This window comes from Raphanus sativus, unplaced genomic scaffold (assembly GCF_000801105.2).
Source record: "Raphanus sativus cultivar WK10039 unplaced genomic scaffold, ASM80110v3 Scaffold3356, whole genome shotgun sequence".
NCBI classification, from domain to species: domain Eukaryota; kingdom Viridiplantae; phylum Streptophyta; class Magnoliopsida; order Brassicales; family Brassicaceae; genus Raphanus; species Raphanus sativus.
The window spans coordinates 1-11,282 of NW_026618662.1; the positions used below are offsets into that span (position 1 = coordinate 1).

Here is an 11,282-nt window from a genome sequence, read left to right on the forward strand (position 1 = left end):
CATTGAAGAGTAGAGAGAATCAAAAGCTCCATTCTCTGTATAGTCTTAGCTTCAAATACATATCTCGCCTCTCCCACCTTTTAACCAAAACACACACACATAAACATGTCAAACTCAAACTCTCATTTCAAGAAGAGGTAAGTAGAGACTTACTTGGAGATCTAAGAGCAGCGGAACACGGATCTCTTCGACTTTAGCAGCTAAGGACAAACAAGCCACAGCTGTAAGCTGAGACATCCACGGCTTATCCGTCTGAAACTTCCTGCTTGTGACAAACCTATCGAAGTAGCTAACAGCGAGAAGAGCCGTCAGCGAACTAAACCCGTAGTAACTTTTCACTCTGAAAATCCAGCCGAGAGCGTTTTCGCGACACAGAGACAGAAACTCGTCCGTGGAGGTTTTGTCTGAAAGACACGGTTTAAAGTCTTCCTCTTTCGAGATCAGAGCTAGCAACTCGTCGTCGTCCCGTGATAACATGTCGTGGTCGAGAAAACCCAGATGGAAAGACGGAGACTTTACGACGCTCCTCTCGTCTTCCTCGAACACGCTGCTACTCTCTTCCTCGCAGAAAAGCATACAAAACGGTGCGTTTTGGGTCTCTTCCTCTTCTTCTAAAGCCATAATATTTTCTTTCTTTTTATGTTCCTCTTGCGAGGAGAAGAGATTGTGAAAGGCCTTTGTTCATTTTGCCATTATTACAGCTCTCTCTCTCTCTCTCCCCTATGTGTGGATTCTACTGTTAAGAGAGAAAATGAGTGAAGACAAATGCCAAGAAAGTGAAGGGTTTTTAATCTCACGCATGTCCTCTTTTTTGCTTTTCTTTTTTAATTTTAATGTTATTTTTTAATTATTTATTTATTATTGTCTTTTAATATTCGGATGTTTGGCGCGCGAGAAAATTGATGAAACCGTACTTCTCCTTTGTTTTTATTATCAGGAATGGAAAAATCTTCTAATTATTTATTTATTTATTTCCTTCAAAATACTGAATTAAATTAAGAAAAATAAATTAGTAATAATTTAATTAACCAGTGATATGTGTTATTACGAAAATCTTTACTCACGTGTGTATTACACGCTCTTTAATCCCTATCCGTCTGATGTGGATAATAGAAGCTCTCAGTTGAAGCGTGTGAGTTACGCGATCCTGTGATGGTGCTAAGAGTTTTTTTTTTCAGTGCTGTAAAAATCGTTGACCACTAATTATCTCTGTCATCTTTCGGTTTTTGAGCATCGATGATTACAAGTAAAGATTATTTTTTGTCTTTTTCTTTAATACTTTGAAATAATGTAGTAAAAAAAAACTATTGAATTATATTATATAGGTTAAAAGATTGCAACCTGTAAACATTATTTTCATATTTGAAAGTAAGCTTTTAGATTATTGTTAGATTTTAGCTCTTACATAATTTTTTAAAAAAAATGTTTGAAACAACAAATGCAATTATGAGTACTGCAAATGCATTTTCTTTTCCCGTCAATTAAGTTTGATATACGGAGGGGATGATTCAAATTGATACTATAACAATCTTATAAAATCACTCGTGGGGTCATATATGTCAGATAAAATCCACGTGGACGAATGGGAAGATTTATCTGGTCAACGAGCTGACATAAACATTTAAGAAGCCAAAAACATATCAATAATTAAATATTATTACTCGTTCTATTAAAACGCTCGCGCTTTTATATTACTATTATTTCAATTAGACTAAATTATTATTGAATTTATGTATCCTATAAAGGACTGTTCTAAAATATACTAGCTTGATTTTGATGAACATTTTTAATCTTAATTCTCGCTGCTTTATATGCTAATACTAAGACTGAGGCCTAGAAAGTCGATTAAAACGTGTAAAACTGTAAATGTATTCGTTGTACTATGCAAAAAGTTGTACCAAACTTTAACGTTCAAAGCTACATAAATGCAACTCATATAAGAAAAATGTAACTGAGTTTATCTATAATAATTGTGGAACAAACAGTTAAATTATTAGTTCGTACAAAACAACTGTACATATAGAGTTTTAATAAATTAAGATTCGGATTATCGATAATAATGAATTAAGAAAATCAACTAAATGTAACTCAGAACAGTTTGCTTTTACCCATGTTCGAGGACAATAAATACATGTATAAACTTCTTGTAATAGTAAAAGTATTACACTAAACAAACAATTTGATTCGTTGTAAGCTAAACAAATTTATTCGTGTTTTGGGGGGTAAAAACTAAAAACACACACATATATTCATATCCTTTATCGATTGTGAAAGTAAGCAATGTGGTAAAAGAACTAAAAATGAAATTAAAAAAAAAAACAAAAGACAAATAAATAAGGGAATTTCTTTCTCAAAAAAGAATAAAATACATAAGGGAATGGGAAAAAGTAGATCACGAGAGAAAGTGAAGCCATTGGTAACAAGCGGAGTCTGAATTCAAAGTTTAATAGTGACTTCTCACTTGCACATTTCATATCTTTTTTTTTTGGCCAAACACCACATTTCATATCTATCTTTCAGAAAAATAACAAATGAAATTCCTTAATCACCTTTTTAAATGCATTCTGTTCGTTGTCTTTATAAGCACAATTCTATTTATTTTACTATGCTTTTGACTGGTAGTTCCTGTAACTGGTAGAAGTTCTGCAATCTGTTTTTTCTTTTACAAATCACACAAAAATTAGGAAATTTTGATATATAGATTTTCTATTTCAGAATATTAAATGTCTCACATCGTTTAGATAAGTGATTTTTGGGCAATATATAAGTATATAGGCAATCCTCCATTCTAGAGTTAGCTTTTGGGTGTGAGTTAGGTTCATCACTAATATGGTATCAGAGCTTATGGTTAAAGTTCAACAGATGATTTCTCATATAAGTTGTCTACCTATGTAGCCTATAAAAATGGTTCATCTTACTGTGGTATGTCCGAGATGTTGGACTTTGATTGTTTTCGTTAGACTGTTTCCCATCACATTTCGAGAGAGACTATTAAATGTCCCACATCGCTTAGATAAATGATTCTTGAGTAATATACTGAACAATCCTCTATTATAGAACTAGCTTTTGGGTGTGAATTATTTTCATCACTAATACAGAATTTTAATGATAACAATTTATACTATTTCGTGAGATGAAATTATGTAACTTTCCCTTGTTAGTTATATTATCATAATCAATTTCTTACTAACAGTAAACTAATAATTGATATATTGTTTTCAATTAAGTTTAGTAATTCTTCTGTTACAAAAAAAAGTTTAGTAATTCTGTAAATGTTTATCTTTTTCCAACAATATCATTAATCGTACCTTATGTACTATATATTGATATGCTGGTTTTGTACGTATCTTGGATTTTGGTACACATTTATATTTATTTTAAAATCTGTACTTACCAAATTACCCATAACATTATATTTTGTACGCTATAATGTATTTAGTGATAATTAATATTTGATTTGCAATTCTGTGTTGAAAGTAGAGTAACATCTATTGTGAATAAACTTCGAAATTTGAGCAAATTTTCTTATAAATAAAAGGAGTATAAAATTAGAAAAAAAAACAGGTTGTAATCTAGAGGAGACAATACTATAGTAGTAATGGTCCAAGAAATCGGACGGTAACCTTTTATTTAATGGTCATCACGCTGAAGACAAGTGAGATGAGTCTTTTGTTTTATCATTTTGATGATAAGTAATATAATACCAATAACCAAAAAACAAAACAAGTTCATTAGATTAAGAGGATGTGTGTGTAAGTGTTGTGTAGTGTCGTGTTGATTAGATCGAAGAAGGTTTTTGGGTCATAATTAATAATGGCGTCTTGTCTGCCAGAAACCAACACCGTACGCTAACTTTCGATCTCCATCTTCCTACTCTAACCCCTTTTTATTAGTTGTCTAACTAATCAATATCATTACTATAAAGTATAAGTGTACACATAGTTGTTAATAGACTTAGTTAAGTGTTAGTTGTCACTCATTCAATGTAAAATGTATTGCCTTAGCTTTGCTCCTATTCCTTATAGTGTTTTGTGCATTTTGGTTTAGTTAATACTTGCATAAGTTCTATGCCTCTGGTCTACTTTCTTTTCCGGTCAAATAATATATATTCCATCTGTTTCATTTTAAATGTTGTTGTAAACTTTAAAATCTATTTCAAAGTGTTGCTTTATATTTTCAATATAAAATTATAAATCAAATATTATTTATTAGTAAAATACATGTTATTTCATGGATACATATCTATTAGTTTTGTCTGAAAATTTGTGTGAAAGAACTCATATAAATTGTTGGAGATCCAATCTATGATGAATATAATGATGATGTGTTTGAGGTAGATTTAATCTTCTGGGATATAGTCGGGCTCCTTAAACACTTTTCAGAGTTTGAGCATTGGCTGCATTCCCATACAAAGTAATAGCCTTGAGTGTGACAAGAGATCACAATTACGGCATTACCAATCTTACATCGCTCCGTATGAACCTCTTTGGCTTCAGAATATTCTAGCTGATTATTGATATCTCTTTTATTACTGAACATTTGAAGTTTATTTAATAGACAATTGTGTAGAAATTAGAAAACAACCAAACAAGTAACATGGTACTTAGACCATCTCCAATGTATTTCTCTATTTCTACCTCTAAAATAGAGATGTGTTTCTCTCCAATGTATTCCTCTATTTTTACCTCTAAAAAAGAATATTCTCACAAGATTCTATTTTTATTTTATAACAAGTACCTTTTATTTTTGAAAGTTGCAAATCAACCCTATTCAATTTTAATTTTATAAGATTTTCATACAGTTATAATTTTGTTTAAACAAAAGTTTTACTAAAAAGATTGTTAGGTAAATAAAAAGTGTCATTTTATGTTTATAAAAACTATATTTTCTTATAAAAATAATTATTTTTGATGTAATTATAAAAGTTTAAAAATAAAAAAACTGTTTTGAAATAAAAAAAGTATGCCTCTATTATAGAGATGAATATAACAATGGGTTGGAGCACTTTTTACTCTATTATAGCATTTGGAGGTGAATATAGCAATGGTTTGGAGATGCTCTTAGAAAGCTATATCTAAATAGAGAGAGTCGTTACAAAAAAAATGTTGTACTTGTAACTGTGTATATGGGGTAAAAACTTGAATTTTCAAGCTCAGTCGCTTTCATAGTCTTCTTCCTCATCTCCAAAGGAGAAGACCGATGCATCTGCAGCAATAGCTTTGATATTACTAACTGCCAATGAGTCGTCTTGCACTGGATTATTATAAAGACCCGAGGACGATGAACTTGTGACGCTCCTGTCAGCAGAATGGTCATCAGTCCTTGGTGGCTCATTGATCTGGTGATCTCTACTAGTTTGGTGTACCGAGCCTGCAGTTTTGTCATTAGTTGAACTAGAGTCCACAGTTTTGGAGTTTCCTTCCTCTTCCCCATCACTGTCGGAGAATACATCATCGTCTCTGTTCTGTTTAGACTTGATTTTGCCTGAATCCGCACCGGAGCTGCTTTGAGGTTGTTGTTGGGTGGATTCTGCCATTACTATCTCGACATGGAACCCCGGCGCTGGTAGTCTCCTCTGCAAAACCGTAACCGGATCGGGTCAAAACAGAGAAGCAAAACACACACAGTTTTGTTTCGCAGATCATTAAAGATACAATCATCTCTCTCTTTTACCTTTTCAAAGCCATCAAAGTCGATACCTTTCAGCATTGTTCTGGTATCAGTCAGTGTAGTATTTAGCCAACTGCGTGAAGGAAACAGAGAGAATTAAAATGAAAATTTGAGAGCAGAGACTGTGAAGGAAGGAGAGCTAAACCAGTAAAAATCTCCATCACTGTCTTGAAAGTGGATTTTGAAGTCGCCGGCTAGTTCCGTTAGACCAGCTTCACCAGGTATTGCAAAGACAACAACTCCTTTCTTCGGTGCTTTTATCCAAAAATCTTCAGGCTATATAACGTTGTCAAGACTAAGTCTACGTTAAAAAGTAGAAAATAACAACGAAAGAGAGAGAGAGAGAACAATGCCTCCTACCACTAGATCTTTGGTCTTCTCATGTTTCTTTGTTGAGAAAAGTATATCTGTCAGGTAGAAGAAAACAGAGCATCTATTATCACACATATCCGGAAAAAGATAAAAGAGACAAGAGGAAGTTACCATTGTGGTTAGAGATGGTAATGGCAGGTCTGATCCAGTAAGGGCAGTTGATTAAGCGAAACCCTCTGAGCATACATCTACACATAAATGTTTGTTCAGTGTAGTTAGGTATATGTGAATATCACCGCGATCAAACTGAATCATACCTTCGTTCAGGTGGAACTTTCCCACCAAACTGATTTTGAACACGTTCGTAGTACTTGACATATCGCTGAAGGAAACATGAAAGCTCGTTTACTAGGGACGAGGGAGAATCAAACAAACACATAAGAAGAAGAATTGGTATGAGTTCTGGACTTACAATCTGACTGGGGAGAACGAGAGCTTTCCCGTCGAGACATCTCTTTTGGTTGTAGTAATCAATAGCTTCCTCTGCTGTAGGAAAGAACTGAAATGGAGTTACGAGTTAGATCAGTCCCTGGTGTCTTTTGCCCAAAAACGTGTTAAGTTTTCACCTTGAGATATAGAAGAAGACAGCAAATCATCAGACCGGTTCTTCCCATTCCAGCTTTACAATGAACTACCACTACGTTCTGGATGTCGTCCTTCAACCACGTGTACGCACTTTGACAAAACGATGGTATTAACTGAATTGGAGGACAGTTATGGTCATCAAACGGGAAAGATGCAACCTGAAAGATAGGAAACAAGATATTATTAAGAAACTGCCTGCAAGATATGTGGTCTGAGATATCAAGTTTGTATATATAAATATACCTTCCCCTCAAATCTTGAAGCATCGTACAATCTCTCTGAACAAAGGTTGTAGACCTTATATTTGTCCTGTAGATTGATCAAACACAAGCCAAATAGGTGTAAGAGGGCTTCTAGTCTGTGTCAATGGTTTAGTTGGTTACCTTGTGATGAGTTTCAAAAAACTTGATCACCTCCTCCATGTGATTGCGATATAGTCCCTGAATATGATACTCTGTCAATGAGAAACTCAAACCCAGAGAAGAAAAGAACAAGCTTTGAGACCAGGACAAGGTAATTAACCTCGAAAAATCCGAAAAGACCAGAGCTTATATCACCAGCAGGGAACCCCATTGCGATTATATTCTCAGTTATATATGTCATGTCCAGATCGAACTCCCCTTCCTGAAGCAAAGTGCCATGTATGTAAGTGATACTGAAGGATAGTGTAACGGGCCTAAAGGCTGTTTACAATAAAGTACATTTTGAACAAGTCACTACTGTTAAAAGAATCTATTGACCATACCTGGTATCTCCTCTTGTTCTGAGAGACAATGTGGCGTGCTTTCACCTGCATTGCTTTCACGGCACCACGGGACGAATCCACCACGGCTTTAGTGAGCGACTCAAGAGCACCACCACCACCACCACCAACTTGTTGTGCGTTCGGCGATTCGCCCACCTCGTCAGGCCCTTTAGTTGTTGGCAGATGCAGACCAAGCTCGGAGGTGAACCTAGTGAAAGCTGAGGACATACCAGAATCCGTACCGTTTGGATCTTGCTGTTGGAACTTAAAGCTCTTGGCCCAAGAGGAAAGACCAGAGGATGAGAAGATGGACGGGGGTGAGGAACCAGGCGGGCATGGAACTATATCGTCCTCTCTTTGACTCCAAGGCTCAGCAGCAGCGTCAGGTATCTGAGTATCAACCACCTTTGTAGTTGAAGCTTCTGTACTAATATGAGTTTCAGCTGCATCTTCTTCAACTCCTACATCTTTATCAGAGATCATAGGTGGAGACTGAGGTGAAGAGTCAGCATGATCTTTCTCCATTTCAGCTCACGTTTTAGAGTAAAAAACGCCACTGAGTCAAACACAGAAACGACACCGTTTTTACCACATTAGTAATGAACATATTGATTTCGCAAGGGGAAGGAAAATAAAGACCGTACGAGTGCATTTCTAGGATGATCCAATACAATACGGTTCTTAATAAGATCTCTAAACGACGAAACAGATCTTTCAAATCATCATCTTAAGATCAATGATATTATTGCGAGAAAGCGGAACTTAGACTTCCTATTTGGACAAGCATTGCTGGGAACGTAAACGAGAGAGGAGATTAGTTTTACCAGAGAATGTGGGGACGATGAGCTCACGTCACGGGCGAAGAAAGCAGATTCGAAATCTCCGATGATAGAACGTGCGGAGGAGATTAACGATTAATTTCTCGTTTTTATAATGAGTCCGTCCCCGCTCTTGCCGGTCAGAGTTAATGTCCATTTCTTATTGGGCCTTTAACTGGGTCTTTATTTGCTGAAACAGTAATTATCCTAGTATTTATTTGCCTTCAAGTTCAAAAAGTATCAGACCATCATTTTCCTACTCAAATTTACATCCTTCAATATTTTCCTCTACATTTTTTTTTAATCTAGTTTCTGTAACTAGAAAGATTTCATCCGGATTGATAATTTGTTTTATCTGATGTTAGAGCTTGATTTACTGTTGTAGAGTCTTTTGCAACCATGTGTTTTTTTTTTGTCATCAACATAAACAACATACTAATATTAAGATTCAACTAAATTAAGCTTGGGAACTTCATGTCAATGTGAATTAAATAAAACAGTTAACTCTGAACACCGTTTGCAAGACTTTCTGTCCTAAAAGTCTTGTTTTTTTTGTTCTTTGTATTTTCTCAAGTAAACTGCAAAGACATAGAATTTTAGTTTTGAAACCATCTTTACCAAAAACAATATGTAGCAATAGTAGCTTTTATATTTGAGAAATTTTTACTCTAAGTCACATTTTGAGATTTTATTACACTATAAGTCACTTTCTGCTCTTAGAACACTTTTTTTAACTATCCCCATCAAACTTTTGAGTGTACTATACCAACCTTTCCCAAGGAATAATCATTATCTTTCTAATTAAGACCTGTCCGTAAAGCACTATCTTCTTAATCTTGGTTGTGAGCTTTGTGAGTAGTGTCACCCATCATGGTTAATATTTGTATTTCTGTTTGCAGCATTGCTATCTGTGCTTATTTCCAAATTATCGCTTCTGTTTCTGCTACATATAAAAATATTCTTCTTTCTTTTTGTTAAAGGGTTGACTGCTACATGTAAAAATCACTAAAAGGAAACTTGCAATCAGAGTTTTTACGACACTGAAAACAACATTCACAGCAACAATCTACATGCTTAATTCTAAATATAAATATAAAACTATAACTGCATCCAATCAGCCTCTTAACTGCATATTTTTTCTTGAATTCTATTTTATAAGGTTTACTTTTAGGGTCAATTTGCTGGATATTCATAAAGATCACATAAATAAAGAATATAGCCATGCTACAGTGATATCTCTTTGATGTGAAAGGTTATGTTAGAAATGGACAGTCCTCTTCTTTGTAGCGCGTGCGCGTGGAAAAAATGTACAAAATGAAAAAATGCGAACCGTAGACTATACTATATTCAATGTAGAATGGTCGCATTATCAGACACAAATGGCTTATAATTACAATATGTTTAAACTCCTTATTTCTTGTTACACAAATTCCAATTGGTGTAGATTAGTTTTTGTAAACCCTAAATCCTAAACCCAAACCATATACCATAAACCCTAACCCCTAAACCCAAACCATATACCCTAAACCCAAATCCTATACCCTAAACCCAAACCATATATCCTAAACCCTAAACCCAAACCATATATCATATATCGTAAACTCTAAACCCAAATCCTAAACCTTAAACCCAGCTCCTAAACCCTAAACCCAAACCATATACCCTAAACCCTAAACTCAAACACTAAACCCAAACTCTGAACCCTAAACCCATACCATATACCCTAAACCCAAACTCTAAACCCAAACCATATACCCTAAACTCAAATCCTAAATCCTAAACCCTAAACTCAAACCCTCATCCATTACGTGACTATGTATACATATTATGGTATGGAATACTCGACACACCCACAAACTTTGTATATATGAAATTCTCTACAATTTCCTTATATAGAGAGAGATGATGAACGACGACGGTGTTGGAGAACAAAACAGTGTAACTGATGAAGTAGAGAGTAAGAAAAACCATGAGGCAGAGAAGGAGATACAAATTGCAAAAAAAGAAAAAAAGAAATGTATCATACTATACTATAATTTAAAACAGTATAGACAACTTAATACATAGAAACATCACGATGTAAATCAGCTATAGATTCAGAAAAAAATGACAGCAATATCCTACCACGACAAATGAAAAGGAGGGGGAGAGGAATACTGCAAAAGAAGAGAGGGGAGGGGAAAGAGGAGAAAACATTAAGAAATTGTTACTATTCTATGTTATCAAATAGAATAGTACAACACAATGGTAACTGTTTATCTTCTCCAAAAGTTTTCTTCTCTAGCCGTCGTCATTTCTACTTTTTCTTAACTCTTACTCATAATTTCATTCTTCAGATAAATTATATATGATGTGATACAGTTCTGTTCCATTTGTAATTCTTACCACAACAAACAGAATACTAAAAAGATATTATCTATGACCAAAAAAATCATTTGTGCAATGAAACACGTGCGCAGGATAGTTTTGTCATTAATACATAATATACATAGAATATTATAGCCATCAACTTTTTATGGATATAAAGTTAATATTTTTTCTACTATGTACATGGCTCCAAATTTCCCTTACTTTTATGTTGCCAGCATATGTATATTGAAAATGTGTAGGTACGCCAATATCAAGGCAAAAAATGTACCATATCTTTTAAACCCCAAATGTTACAATATCAACGTTCTTAGCTTACAATAAAGAATACATATCTACTCTATTAAAATAGAGTCCTAAATTTATCTACCATTGAAGTTGTCATTTAATTTTTGGGCTGTTTCAAATTTGTTAGGATGTTGCATAAATTATGGACCATATCAAATTAGTTACAATTAATTATATTATATGCTACAATTAAATTAAAACCAGACTACTTAAATTAAACCAACAATGTACTCTAATATAAGTAAATCAAACGACTTATGTTCTATTAAACCAATCTTTCTGGAATTTTTAAATTAATCATGAAAAAGAGTGCATGAGGAAGGGCCACTAATGCTAATAAAAACGAGAATTATGGTTTGAGTTATGCACATTTGATTGGAGCTAGATTGAACACGTGGTTTTGTGCATTCTGATATCGACCTAATCTTTGCGTATAT

At 34.2% G+C, this 11,282-nt stretch overlaps 2 protein-coding genes across 2 annotated transcripts; both read right to left on the minus strand.

The window, feature by feature from the left end:
- Positions 1–5: 5 nt before the first annotated feature.
- LOC108852071 (cyclin-D3-3-like) lies at positions 6–746 on the minus strand (the record flags this gene model as incomplete). The annotated part of the gene is made up of 2 exons (XM_057001200.1): positions 154–746; positions 6–77 (listed from the first exon to the last, which is right to left on the minus strand). Coding segments are annotated over exons 1-2 (540 nt in total), but the record flags the coding sequence as incomplete, so codon positions are not given.
- Positions 747–5,055: 4,309 nt separating this feature from the next.
- Positions 5,056–8,298, minus strand: LOC108852061 (phosphatidylinositol 3,4,5-trisphosphate 3-phosphatase and protein-tyrosine-phosphatase PTEN2B). The gene is made up of 13 exons (XM_018625548.2): positions 8,197–8,298; positions 7,373–7,928; positions 7,150–7,251; positions 7,011–7,067; positions 6,871–6,936; positions 6,609–6,785; positions 6,455–6,541; positions 6,300–6,364; positions 6,154–6,230; positions 6,031–6,077; positions 5,816–5,946; positions 5,674–5,743; positions 5,056–5,575 (listed from the first exon to the last, which is right to left on the minus strand). The coding sequence occupies exons 2-13, from the start codon at positions 7,895–7,897 to the stop codon at positions 5,153–5,155; spliced, it is 1,827 nt and encodes a 608-aa protein (XP_018481050.1). The 5' UTR covers positions 7,898–7,928; positions 8,197–8,298; the 3' UTR covers positions 5,056–5,152.
- Between the last annotated feature and the right edge of the window lie 2,984 nt (positions 8,299–11,282).

Coding starts and splice junctions, on each gene's coding strand:
- LOC108852061 (XM_018625548.2), bottom strand. CDS start 7,897: ATGGAGAAAGATCATGCTGACTCTTCACCTCAGTCTCCACCTATGATC. Junction 7,068..7,149: donor GTCTTTTCGGATTTTTCGAG/GTTAATTACCTT, acceptor TATCATATTCAG/GGACTATATCGCAATCACAT. Junction 5,744..5,815: donor AGTGATGGAGATTTTTACTG/GTTTAGCTCTCC, acceptor TCCTTCACGCAG/TTGGCTAAATACTACACTGA.